The sequence below is a fragment of the Phycodurus eques genome, chromosome 7 (assembly GCF_024500275.1).
Source record: "Phycodurus eques isolate BA_2022a chromosome 7, UOR_Pequ_1.1, whole genome shotgun sequence".
Classification (NCBI taxonomy): domain Eukaryota; kingdom Metazoa; phylum Chordata; class Actinopteri; order Syngnathiformes; family Syngnathidae; genus Phycodurus; species Phycodurus eques.
In genome coordinates, this window is record NC_084531.1 from 27,939,911 (window position 1) to 27,966,467 (window position 26,557).

The 26,557-nt window shown below is 45.4% G+C and overlaps 1 protein-coding gene across 5 annotated transcripts in view; it reads right to left on the bottom strand.

The window, feature by feature from the left end:
• The window catches only part of tiam1b (TIAM Rac1 associated GEF 1b), a 49,491-nt gene that overhangs the window by 3,875 nt on the left and 19,059 nt on the right, over positions 1-26,557 (bottom strand). For 2 of the 5 annotated variants that reach the window (XM_061681084.1, XM_061681085.1), the window contains exons 2-23: positions 24,508-24,626; positions 22,365-22,455; positions 21,373-22,288; positions 19,111-19,561; positions 17,738-17,910; positions 17,445-17,669; positions 16,354-16,539; positions 14,325-14,471; positions 14,166-14,240; positions 13,819-13,989; positions 12,880-12,984; positions 12,574-12,655; positions 11,832-11,918; positions 11,100-11,312; positions 10,286-10,389; positions 6,157-6,339; positions 3,118-3,186; positions 2,012-2,137; positions 1,823-1,931; positions 888-1,067; positions 694-812; positions 82-190 (exon numbers count right to left, since the gene is read on the bottom strand). In XM_061681084.1, the coding sequence (XP_061537068.1) occupies positions 82-190; positions 694-812; positions 888-1,067; positions 1,823-1,931; positions 2,012-2,137; positions 3,118-3,186; positions 6,157-6,339; positions 10,286-10,389; positions 11,100-11,312; positions 11,832-11,918; positions 12,574-12,655; positions 12,880-12,984; positions 13,819-13,989; positions 14,166-14,240; positions 14,325-14,471; positions 16,354-16,539; positions 17,445-17,669; positions 17,738-17,910; positions 19,111-19,561; positions 21,373-22,278 (3,820 nt within the window). In that variant the 5' untranslated portion in view covers positions 22,279-22,288; positions 22,365-22,455; positions 24,508-24,626. Of the gene's footprint in view, positions 1-81; positions 191-693; positions 813-887; positions 1,068-1,822; positions 1,932-2,011; positions 2,138-3,117; positions 3,187-6,156; positions 6,340-8,261; positions 8,302-10,235; positions 10,241-10,285; positions 10,390-11,099; positions 11,313-11,831; positions 11,919-12,573; positions 12,656-12,879; positions 12,985-13,818; positions 13,990-14,165; positions 14,241-14,324; positions 14,472-16,353; positions 16,540-17,444; positions 17,670-17,737; positions 17,911-19,110; positions 19,562-21,372; positions 22,289-22,364; positions 22,456-24,507; positions 24,627-26,557 lie in introns of all 5 variants that reach the window. The other 3 variants (XM_061681083.1, XM_061681086.1, XM_061681087.1) reach the window with 2 other exon arrangements.

The window sequence follows — 26,557 nt, forward strand, 5'->3', positions numbered from 1 at the left end:
AAAAAAAAAAAAAAAAAAAATGTTACCATAAAATTCATCATCAGAGAGCCACATAATGTGTCAACAAGAAAGGCGTCATACCAAAAGTGGCCATCTGGGGCTCTTTCTTCCACTTTCCTAAGGAAGCAGGTGGATTGATCCATGTCACGCTGGTGTGGAGCAGCAGGTCGCCCATGGACAAGTCAGCAACCTGGCAATTAAGACAAAATATTCCCTTCAAAGTATTGAATCGTGTAGCCTATTTTCACAGATTATACAGAGTCGCCATTGATTAACGTACGGGCCGAGCCCTGCCGCGAATGACAAAAAACAGTGAGGAATTGATGCCTACAAATGTTTACGATTGCCTATATTAAGAGTTTCAAACAATATACGCCCAACTATGATCCAAAACACTTAAATATCACTTCAACTCATCTTACACCCCCCTTAAAAATAAAAGGCTTACTGATGATGTGATTTGTTTTGTTTTTAGTAGCCACTCATCAGAACACAAACATATACATGCGTCAAAGACTCTCGTGATTGCTTCTGCAACAAACAACCCAGGCTCAACTTGGCTCCTCCCTGACATACAAACATCTTACAGATCTCCGCGCGAGTGAAGTGAAAAGAATCAGTCGCCGATGCACTTCCAGCCATTTATTGAACGGGACAAATAGCAAGGAGTCAAACCGACTGACTTCACCGTACCTCCTTCTTGTCACCGCTCTGCTCGGTGATGAGATGGTCGAACACGGCGCCAAACTCCTCGTGGATTTTCTGCATCTCGTTGATGTGGCTGGCCACTTTGTTCATGGCCTTCATGGCGACTGCCGACGACAGCGGACGGCGGTTAGCGCGGCGTTGGGCTTTTCTTAAGACAAGGCGGCGCGAGCGGTGCTCACCGTCCAGGTGGTAGTGCTCCTCGCTGTCCGGGTCAGTGAGCGAGTAGAGCTCCCGGAGCAGCAGAGGGTACTTGAGAACCCTCTGGATGGGCTTGATCAGGTACGACTCCAGCGTGGACGAATGTTGCTGCTTGGGGTTGCGCTCGTCCAGGAAGGCCTTGAAGTCGGGGTCACTTTTGGCTGCAAAGGACATGAAACCATAAATATTAGATGCAAAATTTAGGAGTCACTTCAAATACTTCACTTTTTGTGCCTTTTATGGTAATTACTTTCCGCGCCACCTGTTGCTTTCGCATGCACCTGACAGCCTGGCAATGTGTTTTAATGTGAGCTAACTACCTAGCTGTAATCCTAACCCAAATTGTTAACCCCCTCACTAGAACCTTAACCCACTAACCCACTCTATATTTTATTGTGTGGTTTTTAATATTGTTTTTATTAGCACACACCTTTATTTTGCACTTGTTGTGGTTTTACCTACATCCCTAACCTGAATCCTAAACCTAACCCCCTAACCTCAACACAAAGCCTAAAACGACAACCCACCCTAACCCTAATCCTTAACACCTCGTAAAAAGTTATACCAAGGAAGTCGACCGAGTATTATAATAATCGCGAACAAAATATGACTTCTGCATGTGGACACGCTGTTGGACTGCAACGGCTCTTAAGGTTACAACAGTTGACTGCTGTACGTAGAGTGAATGCCACCTCGTCTTTTTTGTAAGAGAACAGGCTGTACTCGGACGCAGGTCGGTCTGTCTTTCAGCCAAAAAGTAACCAGCAGGCAAGTATGCAGAGGTCAAACGTACAACCGCAAGGCTGACAACTCCACACGGGAGATTAATCGCGGGTGTCGGGCAGACGGCAGATGGTCCCGAGACTATGAGCAGTTTCTCCTTTGGAGCAACAAGGTGGAACGAGGAGTCGCTCACCCTTAACGAGGACCTTCGGGACTTTGGTGTGGCTGGCGCAGAACGCACTGTAGATCTTAAAGCGGTCGGCGTAGTAGAGGAACGAGCCTCCCAGGGAGAACAGGATTTTCTACGAATAGCAGGTCAAGGAGGCGTTACGCAGGTGGAAGAGTTGAACACACCTTTTTTTTTTTTTTTTTGTCTTATTACTTTAAACTGGTCTACTCTCTCCAGCTTGTCCAGATCGGGAACCAGTCGGGTTCCATCCTCCAGAGTCTTAAGGAACTCCACCTGGAACTCCACCATTTCTGGAAGATTTCCAAAAAGAACATCCAGCTGGAACAACAAAAGAAAGGTAGGTTGGCGTTAAGACATGGTATCCATTGTTATGGAAACAATGGAACTGAACTGAGGGGAGGAGCTTTATTGAGTCAGGCCATAGCCTTGTCTAAAAGAAAAAAAGTGCTCTGTCGCCACCTTGTGGCACCTGTAGGATAGAAAAAACACTAAATATTGGCGGGTGTCAATTACTTCGATTTTTGCTATTCACGACATGGGTCAATAAATACTATTGACGTTTTGTACAAAATCCTACTAAATTCTCACTACAACTAAAAAAAAATGGCAACACAAATATGGTTGAGGTGCTATCATCAAAAAATCAACATGAATTAAGAACTCCCCTCAAACCTGCCCAAAAACACAAAATTGAACAACATTGATATAGAAACAATAATCCCTGCTTATAAAAGTCTGTCTGTTAAATAAATAACAATGATGTTTTGTACAAAATTGTACTAAATTGTACATTTTATTAACATTCCCCACATTTTTTATTCCCTAAACCAAATCCCCCTAAATTCTCATGGTGAGAAATGTGGCCAATAAAAACACTATATTTTGCCACAGAAACACTGTATGTTGCCATTATGTCAACACAATTATAGTTGCCGCATTATCACGGCATATTATTTTCACGAACATTAAATCTAGAAATAAACCCCCCAACCCACACACACACAAAATGTCAAATTTTCTACTAAATACTGATGACATTTAGTACCAAATCCCACTTAATCCACATGACAATACAATAGATCCGTGCAGCAGATGGTGCACAGAAACTGCTCACAGTGTCCAAGTAGCACACAGGTGTAAAAACATCCCATCCTCCTCTCTTCCCTCAGCGATCGGCGCTCTTGTCCTCACACAAAGCCGTCCATTCTGCCATTATGTAAGCCACTTCTACTCGCTTGAAGGCTGCGGCGCCCACGGCCGCATTGGCATACGTGACACGCGCGCTCTACACAACATACCTCATCCTGAGTGAGAAAGGTCTCTTTCTGCAGTGGGCTTAAATATCTCCCAATGAGGCAGTTGAGGTCCTGCAGAAGACAAAGAATTTGTTTTGATTACGTTCATTGATTGATTGATTGATTGCCTAAAAACCACAAAATTAGGTAAACCTGCAGAATCTAACGAGGTTGCAGATATGACAGTATCTTTTGCGCGTGCCGACGTGTACAAACGCACTCGTGTACTCATTTGCTTGTGTCCCTAATGAAGTGTCTGGTGTGTGTTACGTAATTAATTTTTACAACAGTGATTAAACCGTGAGAGAGAAAAAAAAAAAAAAGCCAATAGACACGGTTGTCAAAATAGGCTGTTAACAGTCTATGTGTGATACCTTTGATTGTATTGAGAATAAATACATTGCAATGGCCCAATTATTATGAGTAATAATTATTATTTTCAAAATAAATACAGTACAATAAAGAAAATAATATTAAATTATTAAATACTAAACTAACAACGACACTACAATGGTCCAATTATTATTGTAAATATTGTAGTATATAATAATAATAATAATAATAATAATAATAATAACAATGACATATATAAAGTAATAGACTTTGGTGCCCCAAATTTAGTGAAAAATACAAAATAATATCATGTTAAATAAATACACTACAACTGCCTATTTAGTGTTGTAACTATCCATCCATTTTCTGAGCCGCTTTATCCTCACAAGGGTCGCAGGAGTGCTGGAGCCTATCCCAGCTATCATCGGGCAGGAGGCGGGGTACACCCTGAACTGGTTGCCAGCCAATTGCAGGGCACACAAACAAACAACCATTCGCACTCACATTCACACCGACGGGCAATTTAGAGACTTCGATTAACCTACCATGCATGTTTTTGGGATGTGGGAGGAAACCGGAGTGCCCGGAGAAAACCCACGCAGGCATGGGGAGAACATGCAAACTCCACACAGGCGGGGCCACGGATTGAACCCTGGTCCTCAGAACTGTGAGGCATACGCTCAAACCAGTCGATCACCGTGCCGCCTGTTGTAACTATTGTTTTATAAAAATGGTAAAAAAAAATATCGGTTGAACATGATTTGTAAATCATTGTATTCTGTTTTTATTTATGTTTAACGCAACGTCCCAACTTCATTGGAATTGGCATTGTATATTTAATTGAATACACTACAAAGACAAGATATTTAATGTTCAAACTGATAAAATGTATTGTTTTTAGCAAATAATCATTAACTTAGAATGTTATGGCTGCAACACATTCCAAAAAAGCTGGGACAGGTGGCAAAAAGACTGAGAAAGTTGAGGAATGCTCATCAAACACCTGTTTGGAACATCCCACTGGTGAACAGGCTACTTGGGAACAGGTGGGTACAATGATTGGGTAGAAAAGGAGCTTCCCTGAATTACTCAGTCATTCATGAGCAAAGATGGGGCGAGGTTCACCTCTTTGTGAACAAGTGCGTGAGAAAATAGTCCAACAGTTTAAGGACAATGTTCCTCAACGTGCAATTGCAAGGAATTTAGGGAGTTCATCATCTACGGTCCATAATATCATCAAAAGGTTCAGAGAATCTGGAGAAATCAGTGCATGTAAGCGGCAAGGCCGAAAACCAACATTGAATCCCCGTGACCTTCAATCACTCAGGCGGCACTGCATCAAAAACCGACATCAATGTGTAAAGGATATCACCACATGGGCTCAGGAACACTTCAGAAAACCAATGTCAGGCGCTACATCTGGAAGCGCAACTTGAAACTCTACTATGCAAAGCAAAAGGCATTTATCAACAACACCCAGAAACGCCGCCGGCTTCTCTGGGCCAGAGAGGAAAAGAACCATCCGGACTGTTATGGACGCAAAGTTCAGGGCCAGCATCTGTGATGGTATGGGGCTGTGTTAGTCCCAATGGCATGGGTAACTTACACATCTGTGAAGGCACCATTAATGATGAAAGGTACATACAGGTTTTTAAACATATGCTGCCATCCAAGCAACATCTTTTTCATGGACGCCCCTGCTTATTTCAGCAAGACGATGCCAAACCACATTCTGCACGTGTTACAACAGCGTGGCTTCGTAGTAAAAGAGTGCGGGTACTAGACTGGCCTGCCTGCAGTCCAGACCAGTCTCCCATTTTCAAATGTGTGGCGCAGTATGCAGCGTAAAATACGAAATAATACGGAGACCCCGGACTGTTGAACAGCTGAAGCTGTATATCAAACAAGAATGGGATGGGAAAGAACGCTTCAACAATTAGTGTCCTCCGTTCCCAAACATTTATTGAATGTTGTTAAAAGAAAAGGTGATGTAACACAGTGGTAAACAACACACACCTTCCAAACTTTTTTGGAAGGTGTTGCAGCCATAAAATTCCAAGTTCATGATTATTTGCTAAAAACAATGAAGTTTATCAGTTTGAACATTAAATATCTTTTCTTTGTCGCGTATTCAATTAAATATAGGTTGAACGTGATTTGCAAATCCTTGTATTCTACTTTTGTTTATGTTTAACACGTCCCAACTTCATTGGAATTAGGGTTGTATTAGAACTGCAGGACAATTGCGTAACAGGGTAGCACAAGTATGGCGCTGCTCAGTTCTGCCTTATGTAGAAAATAATAGTATAATTCAAAAGTGCTTAAAAGGTTAAATAGTGGAGGATTAAGAAATCTTAACAAGCAACCCTGTAAATTCACAAAAACGTCCTTACACCAACTGCTGTAGCACTGACCACTTACAAGTTTTAGACACAAAAAAATTAAATATTTTCCATGTATTTTCATTTTGTGTGTCCATTAGTTACAATTCATCGATCTGAGAATTACAACCTCCATTGAACTCAATGACACACCGCATTTTACTGAGACAACATCGATCACCCGCTATTAGATTAGACTCACAAGCCCACTCAATCAAGCCCACTTATACTGGACAGACATAAACGGTCAGACACTAAAACAAGACACAGCTGCGCTCCCCTCTCTCAGGGCACGGATCAAAGCGAAGAAAAACGGAAGGCTACGCACTTTGACGTAGGTGCGCTCTGTCTCCACCAGCTCGGTGATGACCTTACGCAGCTTGTCGGCGTCCGAGAGCTGCCGGAGCGCGGGCGGGAAGGGCGAGTCCGGGCTGGGCGAGGACGAGGACGCGCACTCCGGGGGATTCGTGTCATGGAGGCTGCGGCAGAAGGCGGCCACTTGCTCTGTGTTCTGAATTGAAAAACAACGAGAAACAGTGAGAAATGGGCAGCAGCTCCCACCCTTGCTTCCGGAGTGCACAGACTCATCGGGACTGAAGCCAGCGATGAGGTGGCTCAGGATATATACATATTATATATATATATATATATATATATATATATATATAGACATACATATCTTAAAGCAACAACAAACAAAGAATAATCATTTGGTCTATTTTGAGTGTGTCATAACATTCAGCTCGGTCTTTTTCCCGGGTGTTTTCCTCCTACGGATGCCGCCGTAAGTGAGTCATCTCATCTCGCGCTATCATCAAAATAATACACATAACATACAGGAGGGGGGTTGCCGTGGAAACCAGCCCTGATGAGCATTACACTGTAATTCGGGGGGCAAAAATAAGACAAGCCCCTCCATCAGTGCACAATGGCTCATGCAGTTACTTTGTTTGACTTTTTGTGCAGGGCCTTCATTGTAGCTTCCCAGAATTGTTTTGAGGGGGCGGTCCCGTCGCTGCTGGTAAACCCCGCCCCTCTCTATTGCGGGGTCTAACGGCAAGTTCGGCTTTTGTAACCATTATGCCCAGGGCAAGGGATTGAGAGGGTTGTATCATGCGCCCGTAAAGACAATATAGGCGTTTTCACTCAAGGCTGCAGCACTTCATGCACTTTGTTAATTAGTGTGCAGATCCATGCATGTGGCACATGCAACGAAAACACATGCGTTGGCAAACACAAATGTGACTTCTTGTGTGTGTCGGCTGTGAATCTAGTGACGAGCTTCTACTGCTGCTCAGTGTTATTCTTATCCTCAGCAGGCGCACCCCGAATCCTAAACTATTTACTCACTTAGGTTAGGGTTTCAAGCAATGTCAAATTTAGATTTTAAGCCTGAGTTAGGGCTTCAAATGTAGGCAAGTCTGGAATAGGGTTTCAAACAAAAGTTAAGGTTTTAAACTAGGGTTTCGAATGAGGGTTATAGTTTCAAATTATGGTTTCAAGACAGGATTGGGGATTTTAAATGAGAGTTTGAAGCCATGGTTAGGGTTTTAAATTTGGTCTTGAGGCCTGGAATATGGTTTTAAACAAAGGTTAAGTTTTTAAATTAGGGTTTAAAGTCGAGGTTAGGGTTTCAATGGGGTTTCGATACAGTTTTAAACAAGCGTTAGACATTCAAATTAGCGTTTCAAGCCAATGTTAGGAAATCAAATAAGGGTTACGGTTTCCACCCACAGTTAGGGTTTCGAGTCTAAGGTAGGCTTTCAAAAACAAAAGAAAGCATGCCAGCAGCGTGTTAATGCAATGCAACAGTTGATATTCAAACGAAAGCTGCAGCGTATTGGCCCATCCGGTCCAAGCGCTTTCACTGCTTTCTCTTTCTCAATCAGGCCCGCAACAGTCCAGTCAGACTCGTCACAGCTCATTAACACCTCGTCTGCGAGAACAAACGGAGGACTGCCTTTGGCAAAGGTGTTTACATGCCAATGCAGTTAAAAAAAAAAAAAAAAAAAAAAAAAAGGTCAAATATGCCATTCGCACAGGGCTGCAAAAGCAACTACAAAAAAGCTGTAATATGCATGCCAGGACAGTAGTTGGCAGTCAAAGCACTCAAGTAACACAGTATATCTACGGAGCCACAGACATGTCATGCGACATTTTTTTTTCTTTACCTGAAAACGCTTATTGGCAAATTATCCCCGCTTAATCAATATTTTGGGGGGTTTAAAAACAAAAACAAAAAAAACACACCTCTGTCATAACGAGCGAGACTGCTCCCTCACGCGTTCTCACGAGCCCCTTAAAGGTGCAGTACACACGCACAACGCGGGGAAACGGACTCGCGGCGGTGGCTGGCTTCTTCCCAGCCGCGAGGCAAAACGGGAGAGTCGAAAAGTCAGTCAGGTAAGAAGAAGGAAAAGAGTGCGAGCTCACCAGATGAAGCATGTCAAAGAGCGAGTCGCACGAGCGCTTCCTGGGATGACTCCACTTCAGAGCGGACATGGCTGGATGCGGCAAGACTCCCCACTTTCTTTTTTTTTTTTTTTTTTTTTTTTTACTTTAATCAAGCTCTACTTGGCGCACATTACACCCGCGACCGAGAAGCCCATCTCGCCTCCAGTCGGGAGAGGGAAAAGAAAGCAGGAGGTGCTCGGGAGATGAAGGACGAGCCCGGGAAGACGCTCGGCCGCCCACCTCTCCCGCTCCTTTGCGTCGGCTGTGCTTTTGCTCTCTCCTTCCCTCAACAATTCAGCCTTCGGAGTGGAGCGGAATGAGCGAGGAAGGAAAGGAGTCTCCTCGTCGCGGGGGGGCGCGTGAGGCGGGACGGGTTTGGCGGCAGCCCAATGTGAATGCAGAGTTTCAGGAGTGGGAAGGGGCGAGGGAAGGGGGACGGTGACAACTGCGCTGGAGGGTTTTGGTTGCATCGTAACGCATTCAGTGAAACCCGCAACAAGAGGAACTAGTCCTCTGCACCTAATGCTCATCCCAAATACGGTCATTTGGGTTCAAACAAGGGGGCACTGTTTCAGATTAGAGTTTTAGACAAGGGTTAGGATTTGGAAGCTCGGCATCGTTTTCAAACGTGACTTTCAAGCCTGGGTTGGAGTTCCAAACAAGGGCTAAAGTTTCAAATTAGGCTTCCGATCCAAGGTTAGGGTTTCAAATGGAGTTTGCATTCAGGGTTAACGTTTCAAGCCTGGCATAGGGTGTCACATTTGGGTTTCAAGACAGGGTTAGGGTTTCAAACAAGGAGTAGGGGTTCGAATTAGGGTTTCAAGACAAGGTTAGGAGGTCAAATTAGGGTTCTAAACCTGGGCTACGGTTTCACGTTAAAGTTTGGGGTTCAAATTAGGGCTCGAAGCCTGGGTGGGATAGGGTTTCAAATCTGAGTTTTAAATGAAGGTTTGAAGCTAAGGTTAAGGTATCAAATAATACTTTCAAGACAATATTATAGTTTCAAATTTGGGTTTGAAGCCGGAGTTGGGCTTTCAAAAAAAAAGGGTTAAAGTTTCATATTAGGGCTCCAATCCAAGGTTTGGGTTTCAAGACAGAGTGATGTTTTGAAATTAAGGTTAGAGTTACGGTTTCAAGCCTGGCATGAGGTTTCAAATTTGGGTTTCAAGCCAGGGTTGGGGTTAAAATTAAGAAGGGTTTCAAGGCTGGTTTGGGTTTCAAAACAGGCTTATGATTTATAATTAGAGTTTCATACAAGGTAGGGTTTGAAGTCAAGGATAGAAGTTACAATTAGGGTTCTAAGCCTTAAATTTGGGTTTCAAATGACAGTTCTCGGGCGCAAAGTGGTGAATCTGTGTGTGAAGTAGCATGACTTAAAACAACATTTTTGGATTGAATTTAGTCGTTCCTACATAGTGTACCAGTCCACTAAAAGCTAAACCGAAATTATTGGCTACATTTTCTTTTTTTTCCTGCTCGATAACAAATGAGGTTGAGGTACAGGGTAAAAAAACAAAAAGAAAAGAAAAAGTGACCAGGTTGAAGATGCAATGCACGCTGCTGTCGGTGGCTGTTTTTCCCCTCGCCTGTTCTCTTCAGAAGACAAAATCTCGCTGTGGGTGAAAAAGCACCAAATGTTGCGTCCAGCCTGGCCGGGAGCGAGCGAGGTGCCAGTTCGCACTCGCTTACGTGCCAGAACATAAAACTGTTAAACGTCCTTTCGGCCATCTTAAGTTTGTCTCCTTCCCATCGCTGCGCCGATGTTTTATAATCGCAGCAAATGGGAATTGGACTCAAAAAGCGTCCGAGCTGTGATGCTGCATTCGAAGCAAAATTCTTCACCTTGAGGCAAACAAGCACTCAGGCGTGTATTGAAATATTTAGAGCAATGTCCACGTCACATCAACGTGGGATTTGAAAGGAGGAATGCAGTGAACAGCAATCGGTGAAAACCCGCGCTATAGAGACCATATCAAAAAATGCGCTGTGCGATGTTTTCTTACCTTTCTGCAGGCGTCAATCTGGCCGAAGATCTCGCAGTCGTCGTCGTCCAAGCTGTCTCCCGAGCTCTCCAGCAGCAGCCCCGCGCTGTCGTCCAGGATTTCCTCTGAAAGCCGCACGCAAGACCCACTGAGCTTTGTTTTCCATAAGACTACGCAATAGTTTCCCCGTAAAGCGTCAAAACAAGCACAACGGAGTATTGAAAGGCTCAAGGTGAGGTTAACTTGGTTGAGGGTTGACACAGGGGCCAAGACAGACAACAAAACATTTTGGTGCAGCTTTCGAATAAAGGTGCTGCAAAAGAAATCTAATTTCACTTTAATATGTTACAAATTTGGGTTTCAAGACAGGGTTCAGGTTTGAAATTTGATTCCGAGCTGGGTTAGGGTTTCAAACAAAGGTTAGGCTTTCATATTGGAGTTTGAAGCCAACATGAGGGTTTCAAATTAGGGTTTCAAGCCAGGTTCGGGGTTTCAGACAAAGGTTAGGGTTTCAAATGATGCTTCCTAGCCAGGATCAGGGTTTCAAACATAGGTTAGGTTTTAAATTACGGAGCTAGATGTCAGATTTAGGGTTTTGACATCAAACGAGGGTTAGGCCTTCCATTTTACTGTCCACTTGTATTAAGGGCCGAGAGAGACTCCACATATATCCAACGGGGAGTTGCGCGCACGCAATTCGTAATGCGAACTACCGCCACCAACAGGCCCGGAGTGGAACAGCAGGGCCGAGCATGTCACGACTTGTCCAAAAAGTCCGACGTGTATCGGATCGTGCGGCCTTGGCGGAGGTCCGCGTCGGTCCGCTGACGCTCACCTTGGCTCTGGGAGAAGATGTCCAGGTACAGGTCCTCCTCCACGTCCGAGCGCCGCGGCGGCAGGAAGCAGAGCTGGCGGCGCTCCAGGGGAGGCAGCGTGCTGACGGTCAACGCCAGCGACGACAGCGAGAACGCCGCCTTCATGTCGGAGAAGTCCAGGCTGTGGGCTTCCTTCCCGTTCAGCTGCAGGATTTCGTCGCCTGCGTTTAGACCTGCCGACATCGGCGGACTCCGTTAGACGAGCTGCGCAAAACACGAGCGTGGGCGAGTGGAAAATATGGGCTTGTGTAGGCCAAGGGTTACAAATTTCCAAATTAGGAGTTGAAGCCAAAGTTAGGGTATTAAATTAGGGTTTCGAACCTGGGTGCGTGATGCAAATAAGGGTTTGAAGCCAGGGTAAGGGTTTCAAATTAGGGTTTCAATACAGGCTTTGGATTTCCAATTAGGGTTTGAAGTGTTGGTTAGGTTTCAAGACTGGGATAGGGTTTTAAAGCACGTTTTAAAATAAGGGTTACAGTCTTAAATTAGGTTTTGATGCCAAAGTTAGGAATTGAAAGCAAGGTTTGGGTTACAATTTAGGGTTTCAAGGCACGGTTATGGTTTCCTTTCCAGTGTCCTTTCAAACTGCGCTCTTCCACAAAAGTCGCTCTGCCTTTTGCATAAACACGCTTGTAAACATGCACACGGCAGGCGCTCTGCTTGCTCCATTAAGTGCTGTCAGTGCGGCAGACCTTTAGCGAAGGCGAGTCCGCCCGCCCTCACGTCCGTGATGTAAAGCTGCTGCACTCCGTCCTCCTCCACCACCGAGATGGAGAAACCTGGAGGAGGCGGAGGACGATGAAGAGCGGTTATATAAAACGCCTGAGCGCTGCGACAGGGTGAGCAACAAGCCACAATACATCACACCATCAATCGAGAATATTTCCGAATCAACGAAAAAAACAACAACTTCTGAATCAGTTACGAATACACAAAAGTTATGAATGCGTGTGACTAAGTGACGAATATTCAAAATGCATCTTAAAATGTGACAAATGTGGGAATCCATTTATCCAAATACATTTGAATCAATTAGAAATACATGTGAGTCTGTTAAGAAAACATCCGAATCAGTTAAGAATAGGAAATAGTTAGGAATACATCTGAAACTCTTCCAAATCCATGTGAGTCAGTTACGAAGTGTGGATTAGCACGAGTGTATGTGAATCAATGGAGAATAGATCTAACGAAGTTCCGAATACGCCGGAGTTAGTCCTGAATCCATCTGAATCAGTTACAAATACAGATGAGTCGTTTTAATATAGATCGGACAGTTACAAATACATGTGAATCAGTTCCAAATGCATTTGAAATAGTTAGGAATACATGTGAATCAATTAAGAATACATGTGAATCATTTAAGAATACGTATGAATCAGTTGAGCTAAGTTGGATAAACAGACTTGAGAACGTTAGAAGTGAAGCGTTCCCTACCGTAACCAATCATGCATGACTCGTCTCTGTCGAACTGGACCACTTTTGTTATTTTGGAGCAGATTTCAACTTCTTTGTAAAGCTGTTGGAAACCAAACAAAAATAAAAATTAGGTCACCTAACGCTAATCACAAAGTCTGATTGGCATAGCGTTTGAATTGGAGTTCCGAGCCAAAGTTAGGGTTTCAAATTTTGGGGTTAAAGCCAGAAGTAGCGTTTCAAACCAGGATTGGGGTTTCAATTTAGGGTTGGAAGCCAAGGTCGGAGTTATCATGAGCAACTATGTTCCAACAAGACATCACGTACCAGGTCACACACGTCCTCCTCCGGTTTGGGGATGTAGAACTGAACTCGGTTGTCGATGAGGAACTTGAGCCGAAGGTAGTGCTTGGTGGGATCCAGGTGGTGGGCCTGCACGTGAGGATTAACACTGCCTACCATCATTGATCCTGTCGCTTTCATGATGTCACGTGTACTAAGTGGCAAAAAAACGTCATTTGACCGAGGCAGAGCGATTGAGAAAGCGAGGTAAAGGGCTTGAAAGGCGATTTTAGTCATCTTAAAAGATGATTCTGATTCTGATGTGTGGTTTCAGTCGAAAAGAACATGTTCCATGAAGTAAAATTACTTCCAAGGGAGACGCAACGGATGCTGTAATTTACATTTCAACAGGTCAATTGTTTCAAAAATGGATTCAGACATAGTTAACTGGCTAATTCCTTCACTTTGCTGTTGCTAGGATTAATGGCGCACACCTGCTATTTGACACTGAACTGGATAGCGTGCGATAGAGCTGACATTGTTTTGCTAAATGACTCAAACACAAGCTCGATAGATACATAGTACAATCAAATAAGTATCAGGCAAGTAGAAGTAAAAAGTAGATGAAAAATAAAAAGTGACATCGGAAACTTTAAAATAGCAAAGTGGCATAGTAACACGTTAAGACATATTAAGATAGTAAGGAATATATTCAATAATGTGAATATATACAATTTTGTTTCCCAGTCTGTCCCTTGAGAAGTGTCGACTACAGCGGATTAATAACGTTCCGTAAACTCGAGAAAAAAAACAAAAATAACACCTAAACCTTTTGGGCTATAACAGGCGGCACAACGCCCAACACAACATGTTTGGTCATTTTTTTTTGTTCAGGTCAGTAGTAGTCACTGACACCCAGAATTTCCTTATAAAAAGGGCTACATCATGTCCATGAAAGTACTCGGCAAGATGTTTTGCTCGAACCTTGCATATGGTTTCCAGCAAGCACAGTGCCGACTCTCCGGGCTGGACGATGGTCAGCACCGGCTGGTCGTTGGGCAAACACACCCAGGAGGGGGTGAGGTGGTCGGGCAGCCAGATGTCGCTCTCCGTGCCGGGCCGCGGGACGCTCTTGCCGGTCGCCTCCTCGTTTGGCTGCAGTGGGAGACACGACGCTGACTTCATCGAAGTACAGTACATGGAACTCAATGTTTGCGCTTTGTTAAAACCACAAAGCTTTGTGCCTCATGGCCTTTAATTAGAGATATGACTTGATTTCACTGCAAACAGATTTGAACGTTTAAAAAAAAAAAAAAAAAAAAAAAACTAACTTGGGTCTCCTTTGCCGAGTCGCCGTATCGTCCATCTGCAGTCCTTTTCGCAAGATCTTCTCCGTCGGCAAAGACCTGCCCACATCAGACACAGCATTCGTGTGCAATACGACGAGGAAGAATACGAAGTTGAAGGTAACAGTATGGGCTGACACAAACCTGGTTGATGCTGGGGTGGGCTCTGGTCTTCTTCTTGGAGGTGGTGTCCAGACCCCAGAGGGACGAGAAGCGGCTTTTGCGCTTGCTGCACGAGCGTGACATGGCGTGCGCCCGCCGCCTCACGCCGCTCTCCGTCCGAGCCGCCACCTGAAGCCACGACGCAAGTTGCCGTTTGAACACCATCACTGAAAAACGCTGGATTACCTCGGATTGTGGATTATTTCTGGTTGTTGTGGTTATATCTATTGTGCATAGTGGCGGTTAACATAAATAACTGGCAAGAGAGAAGCAATTGCATTAACTTTAGGACGTGTAGGTCGTGTGTGCCTTGGACTTATTTTTTGACTGTGATCATTCGGTTTATTTCTATTGCGCAAGGTGGCTTTTATCATAAATAGCTGGGGAGAGGGCCAAAACCCTAATGTTGACGTGCACAGCCAACAACAAAAGCCCCTGTCCACGTGCCGGATCTCACGCCAACGAGTTTCTTTTTCCTCGCCATCACTCTTTTGCCCTCTCCCTGTGACGGGCATGCACACACGGCCACAACAACGAGGCGCTCTTAAGAGGCCACACCGGCGGACAATCCGAAGGGGAGATGCATTTTCGGGCTGTAGGCTTAGCTGATCATATATTTTCAAACAAATCTTTGAATTTCCTTCACAGTATTTTAAGCAGTTCGGTACGATACAGCATGAATTTGTACTGTCAAAAATTGTAAAGAGTATCGAAATAAGTGGCATCCTTTGGTGGGCGGCGCTTGATGAACAGAGAAGCGTCGCTTCCGTGCGACAATGGAAACTAAAATAAATCTCGTCTTGGCGAGAAGAAACACCAAATGCTGGCTGTCCTCCACTGTTGTCCTTTGTTTACTGTGAGGCCTTCTTCATTGCTGAATTCATTGGCGCCTTCACGCCACAGCTATCATCGCCATCATCCCGCAATGGAAACGCAAAAGCACCATTGGGATGGAATGATGCACGACCGACCGGCTATTCCTGAACAGGAAGATGTGTGGGAGAGTCATAAAGAAAAATACAAACATGAATATCCCACCCGACTTGTGTGTAGTAGCTCAAGCGCCCACCCGCTTGGCAACGCCGGCATGTTGGCGGCGAGGTTTCAAATAGATGCTTTCCTGTACAACGGCTGCTTTTAGCTGCAGGGTCATGTGACCCCAGTGCCTCAGAAGCTCCCAGGCGGACGCCAAACCCCGAATGTGCCACCCTGGCACCAAAATAACAGTGCTCTTCCTAGCTGGATACATCATTTTATTCTTTTTTCATCATTCGAAGATGAAACTAATTTATTCATGAAATGTTGCTCCCCCATTGGCCCAGTTGTATTCACATACCTGTTCTGGAATTATTTGCAAATATCTCAAAATGTAACAATACTGTAAAATAATAATATTTATCCTGGTACATAAATAATACAATTATTATTATTAAGTGTATTTTGTAATTTACTATAATTTATATGCAGAGGGGTGGGCAATCATTCATGAAAAATAGTAAATACATTAAAATCTAAATACAAATAAAACTATATAACAAAATTAGTAAGTTAAATACATTTTTTAAATACTGATTCAAAAGTGGGACAATAATAATAAATGTAACTAAATATATAATAGTCATAACTTAATCATTTTTAATGCAAAGCAATACAACTACTAAATATTAATAATAATAATAATACCACACAATATACATAGCATTTCAATACATTTTCCCAAAATTAAAAAAATTTATTTCTAGAAATGTTCCAGAAATTTAGCAGGAAATATTGGTAAAAAAATGTTTTTTATTTAGGTTTATTTTATAAAGAGCACCCAAAATGATTAAACAAAAGTGTTTAAAAGATTTCTCAATTTCAGTGCATGCCTCAATATTCAACTGAATTTTGAGAACGTGTGATAATAATCCGTTTTTCAGAAATCACCTGTTAAGAGACAAACCACTATAATTGCACATTTCCAGTGTGTTCCTGTTTAGTCCCCATGCAAGGAAGGGGAGAGCTGACTTACCAGCGTGTGGAAGGACGAGACGGAGAAGATCCCCAGGCGGCCCATGGCCAGCTTGGTGGGGCGCGAGGCGAAGGCAAGCAGGCGCTTGGGGTTGGGCAGCTCGCCGCCCTGCAGACTGGCCAGGTAGCAGCGGAAGCGGAACAGATCCATGTGGAACTGCTCTAGGTTCTGCTCCCACAAGAAGATCTGCCGAATGACAGCGAGAAATTGTTGCTTTCGCGTTCTGTGGCTGATGTTTACTGGGGCGGTGGAGCGATTGATTGCGCTTATCCAACCGGGCCGGTCCCAGTTCTGGCGAACGCTGTTTGGAAGAGGTGACCCATCTGTGGCTGCCAAGACAGCAACAATGCCACACATTCCGCTGGCTGCCAGTGTTTCATGCATTTTATCTATTCACTTGGGCACAATGGGAAAACTGACACTGACCCAGTAGAACCGCCCAGACCGGGCACGATCTAACAGACCCGACAAAGACCGCTTGATCTCACTTGAAACGGGCCCGTTAAAGATAATTCATTAATATACAGGGAGAGAGGCAGGGCTGATGAATGTTGCCAACTGCATGCTGGGACATACACTCACTGGTCATCATATTAGGTACACCACTGCACACTATAAGTGCAGAAATCAAAAGATAAAAGTGCAAAAATCAAAAGATGAATTAAATCGTTGCTTTTTAGGAAAGCACAACACCAGTTGTGCAACAAGTGCAACATCGATAGTTTGTCTTCTTTCAAGAAAAGTTGAACATGAGTAGCTTGTCTTCTTTTTTGTAAAGTGAAACACCAATAGTTTGTCTTCCTTTTAGGAAAGTGCTACGTCAATAAGTTTGTCTTCGTAATTGGAAAGTGTAACATCAAGAGCTTCTCTTCTTTTCAGGAAAGTGTACACGCACTTTTAGGGAAGTGCACTATCGATTGTCTTCTTTGAAGAAAGTGTAAAGCTTGTCTTCTTTTGAGGAAAGTGAAACATCAATAGTTTGTTTTCTTCTTCGGAGATGAATGATGCAGACAAGTGCATCGGTTGCAGTCTGAATAATTCTTTCTCTGTGGGGGAAAAATCCAACTTTGAAAACATCCGCAAAGGCGTACCTGATCCAGGATTGTCTTCCTCTTCTTGGCGTCGGTGACAGCGGACAGCTGCATGTCGCCCATCTTCTTCATCTTCTCGTCCATGTCGATCTTTTGCTCCAGCTTCTTGATCTCGGCACGCAACAGGCGCACCGTGTCCTCGCGCCGGTGCTGCCGGGCGACGGCAGTGGCGCACGCCGAGTGGATGGCCGTGATCCAGTTCTCCAACTCGGTCTGGCTGCACGTCTGTGGAAATATTATGGGCAATTGACTTTTTAATTACTTGTAAACAAATAGAGTGTTAACTGTCTCACCTGGAACAAGAAGGCGTCTCCCAGCGAGTTACTGAGGCAGAACACAAAGTCTTTTTTGGGATGCTCGGGCACGGCCTGCACGATGCTGTTCTCCGCCCAGATGGCGTGCTTGGGGACGCTGCTGTTGTCGATTCCCGAGCGCCCGTCGGTCTCGTAGAAGAAAAGAGTGCAGCCTGAGCGAGGGGGTGGGGAGGGAGAGAAATTGATTACATGGTGGTTACTTTGAAAGTGGAGAGGACTGATCAAGAAAGAAGCTTCATTCTGCTCTCCAGGGGCCAAATGCGAGAGAAAAAAAAGAACTGAACTACTGTGGATCTCTTCCATGGTATCAGGGGAACACTGTTCATGTAATTTATACATCAACCTTTTCATAATATTTGCAATTAATAGGCATCAAGGTACTTCCGAGTGGTAGGACCTTAAAACGCCAGATACACCCCAAAAGGTTTTTTTTTTTTTTTTTTTTTTTTTTTTTTTTTTTTACACTGAACAATGGAGTGGATGTCATAAATGTTGTACAGAGACGATCGCATGGCTCCCAAGTGGCGTAGGCGCCACTTCTAAAAGAAGAGACTGGGAACCGATTGTCCATCATCGGGTTTGTGGAAGACATTTTCTCACAGATATGTACAAAATGTTTGTTGAGTAATTTCGCAAAACCTCATGGCTAGCCTCCGTGCTAACGTCAGCTCGAAATGCGCTACCCATTTCTCCATCACGTTTGTGCAACAGAAAGGCAATTAATTAGCCAGTCCCTCAATGATCATGTTAACTATGTCTTAATTTCAACCCTCTCTATTTTTGTATCGTCACTTGATGAAATTTCAATGACAGTCTGTGGTCCCTCTCCATCGATATGCTGGAGCCTACCCCGTCTGACTTCGGGCGAGACGCGGGGTACACCTTGAACTGGTCATCAACCAATTGCAGTAAAGAGACTTCTCCAACCACTAGTTGCCATTTCTTTTCACATTTGTGTCCATAGTGGGACTCAAACTGTGTCCCCTGAATCCAAAGCCCAAGTCTTAACAGACTAAACCACTGCCGCCGTGTTCTGTCTCCCTTTCAAGCGATTTACCAACGCGACATCTTCGTTTCGACTGCACGCTTAAACTATGGCGGTAGAGAAGAAGGTTAAGTCCTCATTCAAGCCATTAACCTTGTTTTCACAATGACTTTGTCTTGGTCAAATGACATTTAAGGGTCTAAAGTTTGCCTTGTCTTCTATTTTCAATAGGGTTTTTAGATTTCTTTAGCTGAGACATGGAAGGGCTTGTTTACGAGTGGCGCAATCAGTTTTTTCCATCCGAAAGTACGTGTAACGTCAGGTGATAACGCCTCTAGAAGTGTTTTAATGTCAATGTGTGACAAACCTTTGAGGGACACCCAGTAGCTCTTCCACTTGCGCCTGGCGGCCGACTCCACCTTCTTGTTCTTCTTGTGCACCAGGAAGTTCTTGACAGCGAGCCTGCCCGCTTTGCGCACCATCCCCTGCGCGCCTGCGCCGAGCAGCGGGTCAGACTGATAGGGGGAGCTCATAGTGCTCTGCTCGTCGCTCAGCACCTCCTCCAAGCTCTCCGTCTGGCAGGAGCTCATCTCCAGCTCTTGGCGGAAGTTCTCGTAGACGCCCTGGGCGCAATCGGCGGTCCCGCCGCCGCCGCCGTTACTGCTACCGCTGTCGCTGCCGGCGAACACGCTGCCGCCCGCCGCCGAGCACACTGAGAAGGAGGCCGACATGGTCTTGTAGCGGCGGGACTCGGCCTCGGCGGTCACCCCGTCGATGCCGCTGTCCTCGTACTCGCTGCCCTCGCCGCCGGTGACGTCCTGTGGGGCCCGCGACGGGTGAGACGGCATGATGACCACGTACACTTCATCACAATCCAGTAGCTCAGATCCTTATTTCTTCTTCCAGGTTTTTCCCCACTCAGGGTCACCGTTTTTGGATGACGTTTTGGCATAGGGTTTTTGTTTTTGTTTTTATGAACAGATGCTCTTTTCAATTAAATTTATACGAGCTGGTTTGCCAATCCTCACCCACAGAGGCTAGGTCAAGGTAATCCCATCCGAGGACTAGACCTGACCCTGCTTCAGACATCGAGTTTTATCAGAGTTGCAGAAAAACAAGTCGCCTGGCACAAAAGGTTTCTGGTCTAAACGGGACCGTGGCTGTTGTTTGAGTGCAGGCTGCCCTCGCTGTGGCACCACCGTGTCTGCCCCCCCCCAACACCCCTACCCTTGCTCCTACACACATGGCCAAAGGCTCCTGGGAGATGGAAGCTGGGGGAACGCAGAGCTCGGTATTGCCGTCCAATCACGTGATACAATCATGCGCTCCGCAGCTCCTTTCAGTACAGCGTTTTAAAGTGGGGGTCGGGGGGGGGGGGCCTCACACTGACAAGGCCACCATGCACACTATTTTTACTGTGACACTCTTCCACGGGCCTCCGCTCATTAGCATGACTAAAGGCTGAAGCATTTCAAACGGGGAGTGACTTTAAGCTCACCCCCTCCACCCTCAACATCTCTCTTCTGGACCAAGAAAAACAGGCAGGGGGGGGAAATATGAGCTTTCCTTGGACTGTTAATCTGATTGTGCAGTTTATGCAGCAGAGGAAACACACAATGAAAAGGGGGAATAAATGAGATGTGGGTATGGGGGGCTGCAAGGTCTTGTTTGCGTTGCCACCAGTCTGCATTAGGATTCCGCACTGGTTTTCATACTCTATCCAGAGCGCAAACAAGATACAATGTCACCGTTTTGATGGCGTTTACACTACATTTTTTTTTGTTGACACAACAACAGCGCTTGAGGCATGATTTGAAAACTGGACTCAAAGTGGAAGCCGTTGAGGCCAAACCTTTTGATAATGGGCCACACATTAGGCAGCAGAATGCCTTAATACTTCTTGAGATTTAATGATACCCAGCACAGATTCAACTGCTGGATCATCATAACAGCGCCAGAATTTACAGTGTTGTCAGTTTCAAGTTATTTCAGGGACCATTACAGGCATGTATTTCTGTATCAAAAGGATATGCACCATTTTTTCCAGTATCATTTCGTTTCTGTGCAAAGTGAGCTCGCCAACTACTGGCCTGGATTGCAACTAACACTATTTTCTGTCTGTTTTTCTTTCTCGGATTGTTATACTCACAGTGAAGCCCTGCATATTTACGGTTTGGCATTCGCAAATTTGCCTACGGTATTCGTCGATTTTGGGGTTGGGGGGGGGGGCTGACGCTATTATTCGATATACGCTTTCTGTGCGCAGGCCAAAGCTGCTTTGGCACCATCTGGCGGCATCTTGGTGCCAAGTGCCTACGTTGAACTGAGGGGAGGAGCCTTATTTAGTCAGGCCATAGACTTGTCTAATAGAAAACGCTGCTTTGTGGCATTATAGGGAATTACGTTTTATGGGGAGGAGTCAATTAGTCACGGATTGCTATTTGTTTGTCAATGTTGGAAATAAACTTCAATCAATCGCTCAATGAGGATAGCTTCCCAAAAATAACCTGCGAATGTCGAATTCACAGACGCTAAATTGCAAATACGTTGACTGTAGTTATCGCATGCAAAGGCGTGTTGTCTTTTCAAGAAATTCGAAGCGCATGAGTGTACAAAATGAAGAGCTTACCTGGATGGTCTGTGCCCTCCTGCCCTGCATGCTGCCGCTCATGGGGACCTGGGGTACGCGCAAGCCTTCAGAGAGGCAATGTGAGCGTCTGCACGGCAGAGTGAAGGCGCTGTAGGTGTTGCTGTCCTCCTCACAGATCATCTTATCGTCTTCGCCCTCCCCGGCGACCCATTTGCCGTCATGCAACTTGGCGTAGCGGCCGTGGGGTTGCCTGCGACCGGTGGCCTTCTGGTTGTACAGTTCGTCTAAGGAGTTGGCCCGGTCTGTGGACTCTGCGGGAATGGACTGGAGCGGGCCTTCGCAGTCCATCAAGTCCCGCTCGGTGCCAGGGGTTATCATCTCCTCCGTGCTGGTCAGGTGGTCTTGGCTGAGGTCCGACAGGGAGAACTCCAGACTGTCGTCTCGCCACGTGTCCGCCGACTTGGATCGCTTCTTCGTAAAACCGGTGGCCTCCTTGGTGCGGTCCCGGGTGTCCTGGAGATACGTTACCTCGCCCGCATACACGTCTTCATCCTGCACCTCGTCCGCGGTGGGCCCGGGGAGGGTGATAAGCATGGTGTTGCCGTGCGCCGTGGGACTGGACAGGTCGTGGTGGAAGGACATGGGCCTCAGGTTCATGACCACACGGTCCACCCAAATGGGACTTCCAAAGTCAGGCAGGACGTTGGTCTCATTGAAAGGCTCCAGACCATTTTCAGCCAGGGACTGCGGGATGCTGGGGGTGCTGCTGGAGCGCGTGCTGGCTTCGGAGTTCCTGTGCTCTATCTTGCCCGACGAGGCGTGCCGACATCGCCGCGACTGCTTGTTGGAGATGCGAAGAGAGCGTGACACATGCTTCCGTGACAAATAGCCACGTTCCGTACCGAAGAAGGCATTCTCCCCGTGCTGGCTTTCCGCATTGCCCATGATTCAGCGACTGAAGAACATTAACAGGCTTATGTATCATCTTCCTAATAACGACACATTAAATGACGAGTGCTGCGTTAGCCTACCTGCAGGATGGACGCAACCTCTCGGACATGTTTCTCATCAATCCAACTTCATACAAGTCTGGAACCTAAGCCCTTGTGACAATACAAAAAGCTGTAAAGAGAAGAAACAGCAAAGTGAGACAGCATACCAGAAACGTGAGACAGTGTCAACCCTCGCTATGAAGGAAATTTGGGAAATCCATCCATCCATTTTCTGCTACTGCTCATCCTGTTCAGGGTCACATGGAACTGTCGCCTATCCCACCCGACTTTGGGTAAAGACGGACTCGGCCGTGGACTGGTCACCAGTCAGACACAGAGCACATACAGACGGACAACCTTTCCGTCCCACTACAAATTCATTCGTCGCAATTAACATTAAGGTCAACCTGGCTGCAAATAGCAGAGTAAAACAAAGCAAAATAGAAGCAAATATATATACAAACTGTACAATGTGATACACTAACAAGTTAAATATTACATTACATCATAGCACATGGTGAATAAAAGGTCCATAAAAGGCATGGGAGCGGATGTTCTCTAAAGCTGGAGAACTTGCATAAAGAAAGATGTAATCGCCTGAATAGATTATTAATTATAAATTATAAATAGATAAATATATAGAAATGTAGAAGCCTGCAGATGACTCATTTATTGTTCTCAAATTTGTTGTGGGACTTCGAAAGGGAAATAGAATAAATATAGCATTCTAATTAATTGAAATGTACCTGGCGGCACGGCGGGCGACTGGTTAGAGCGTCAGCCTCGCGGTTCTGAGGACCCGGGTTCAATCCCCAGCCCCGCCTGTGTGGAGTTTGCATGTTCTCCCCGTGCCTGCGTGGGTTTTCTCCGGGCACTCCGGCTTCCTCCCACATCCCAAAAACATGCATTCATTGGAGACTCTAAATTGCCCGTAGGCATGACTGTGAGTGCGAATGGTTGTTTGTTTCTATGTGCCCTGCGATTGGCTGGCAACCGGTTCAGGGTGTACCCCGCCTCCTGCCCGATGACAGCTGGCATAGGCTCCAGCACGCCCGCGACCTGCGTGAGGAGAAGCGGCTCAGAAAATGGATGCATGGATGAAATGTACCTGTATACAATAAAAGGACAAACTAGCTCAAAGACTGTCTGCAGCCAGGTCGGCATTGAAAATCATAATCCGTTCTCAGTTGCCTCACCTGGATAAAAGGTTAGGTTTTAAAGGTATAGAAATATTAGAAATTTAGATGAAGATCTAAAATAAGACGTTAACTTGAAAGAACAGCATTTTTTTAGATCCAGTAGGTGTCAGTATTGAGCAACATCAGCCTCATTTGCTGAAGGTAACCTGAACTAATAAGTGCGACTGAAACACAAACCACAAGGGCCACCGGAACCTTTTGCGACCAGGAACTCAAAGCTCCTGGGCTGGTTGGTTCAAAAGCTCCTATAGCAAATACCTTACCTGGGTAAGGTTCAATAAAGAAATCCAAAATACATGAGTTCATGGACAGCTCTTAATTTTTAAATACAGCGGTGTGAAGTATTTGGTATCTGTGTTTGCATAAAAAAAAGACTGTACATTGCAAATATTTATTTGCAAATGTACAACCACAGACAAAAAGCCGAGCTTCATTTCCTTGTCTTGCGCTATGGCAAATGCTGTTATTTTTCCACAGGCTGGAGGACCTCCTGCCTTGGAAATTTTGCATCTCTCACTCGCCCCTTTATACCGCACAAATCGTCAGCTCAAAACGTAGAGTGAGATCTTACAGGTCTCCCCTATATTTAGAATGCAGCGAAGCAGTCATAAAAGCTTTTGGAGAGTTGCTCACGTGGATGAAGGTGAAGTGCCCGTAAACCGCGACATGAACACGAGGTGTCAGTTTGACAGAGGTGAAGTGAAGCCCAAGACAAGTGGAGGATGTTATGTGTAGACTCCAGTGTGGTCATGATGTACCTGCCTCAAGGCTGCTTTAAAAAAAAATCAATAAAAAACTAAAAAAGTCCTGGGACCATCAACAGATGGGGCAAGAGATTAACTGACTCTTCCTCCTAATTTGTGCACCCATCCTCTTAAGAGGACGACAGTGGGAGCCCAACCCTCTGCTGGCTGCCGCATGCACTTACGAGTAGGGGTGGGGGGGCGTTACGTAAACTGGTGCTGACCCCGTTTTTTTTCTACCTTTTTGTTGCGCCCTTTCCCTTCATTTTGCTCGCTCATCACCTCTTGCTGGCACCGCAGCGTTCAACGTTTGATGCCCAAGGACGGCCATCCGTTCTCGTCGGCCCACGGCCGAGTGGCTGTGACGTTCGGGAGGGGAAGACAGATGAGAGAAAAAGGACCAAGTCATCTCTCCGTGACAGAAAGCTACAAACGCTACCGTATGCACATGCAACTGTTTCATGTGAAAGGCCAGGGAAAGTTTGGCTCATTAAATCCTGGATAGAAGTGAAATATACAGCAAAAAGAAACACACCAAAAATGGTATGAGAAAACCAACTGGTGGAGTACATTGTGGGCCATAATTTTGCTAAGCAAGTTCAAAAGGATTTGCGATACGGGTTGTTCGGTCCCTGTGCGACCGGTGTCAAGAGTTCGGTCCGCTTTGCCGGCAGTAAGTCGGACGCGTCTCCGGTGAGGGTTGGACTCCGCCGAGGCTGCCCTTTGCCACCGATTCTGTTCAGAGCTTTTGGGGTTACGTTAGATTAGGGGTTAAGAAAGGGTTAAGAACAAAAGACACCATTGATTACAAATACTAAAAAGTCATTTCTGTCTACAATGATGATGTGGTAGACATTTAAAAAAGGCTGAACAAAAACAACAACAATGGAAGTTTAAGTGACCACATGTAGGTCATTAAAATGGCAATAACAATGAATATTAAAGTCGCTCAAAAGTAGCAATACAAACTTACATTTAGCTCACCTTTTTCATCATAACCCAAGTCTCAAAATAAAGAAAGACTTTTTACTGGCTAGCAAGTTTATATAACTTTTATGTCGCCTTTTCCCAGGCTTAGAAGTCAAAGAGGCTCACGGCGAGATCCTAGCATAAAGCTATGATGAAACTATGACGTCGCCTTTACGATCAAATCACTTTGTGAGCTTCCAGAGCTTCCGGTTTAGTGTGACGTTGGCCGGTCTGCACGTGTGTGGCCGACTGTGAGCTGTGGCCGACAGCAGCTCTCGCGTGAGTGCGCACATTTAGTTTGTCATATACTCTTCTCCTGATGTTCAATAAACGACTGAAAGTGAATTGGTGAATGCGGCTCTCCTTTCCCACATGCAAGGGCGTCACAGTAAGTATGCCTAGTTGCGCCATATGCAAATTCACCTATTCGTACATTTCGGAGGGGGGTCTATTCTCCGTTATTCTGTCGAAATAAAAATAACGCTTCTCGAGCCATCTTTGTGCTGAGACTCGTTGTTCAAGTGAAGGGAGGAGCTTCATTTAGTCATGCCATAGCCTTATCTAATTGAGAAAAGTGCTTTGCCGCCATCTTGTGGCATCTACAGGCACTTCCAAACTTTTTTTGTCAATTAAAACCCCTCAAAGAATTTGCGCAAACAATTTCAGTGACGTCAAGTTGACGAGTGACAGAGTATATCCGATGTGTGATTTTCATCCTCATTTGTAATTCCTGTTTTTAATTTGTATTCATTATGACTCCGCCGTGATGCGTATCATGTAGTGCAACCCGGACCCCTGCATTGTTTTACCGAGTTTCTAATCCAGTTTCTTTATCCCGCTTTGGTACAAAAACTGCACTGGAATTCATCGTCGTAATCAGCGTGACTGTCGCCCATCGCGATTTACGAGCGTCCCTGCCGTCATCCCTAAAATATGTGCTGCGCCGCATTTGGGACCCCATTGTCATTAAACAGCACCTGATATTTGACAAACGCTCGGGCCTGTTGGAACACGAGCGGCCTTCACCGGCTTACTCGCTTCCTCCGTCTTGGAAGAAGCCCCGAAGGGCAAAAGCTGCCAAGATGGCTGTCGTTTGACGGAAAGACTGAACATTCTCGCCCTGTGGCCTCAAAACTGACATGCGGACACACTGGCACTGTACAGCACACAGGTAGACACACTCTTCAAATTGTACTAGGAGTGACTGAGGCTCACTTCAGTGGCGTGAGGCGAGAACGTAGCGGGCCGAATAAGTGGCAAGCTGCGACGCACAACCCTGTAATCGGAACACTCCGCACCGTGTGGAGATAATAACACTGCC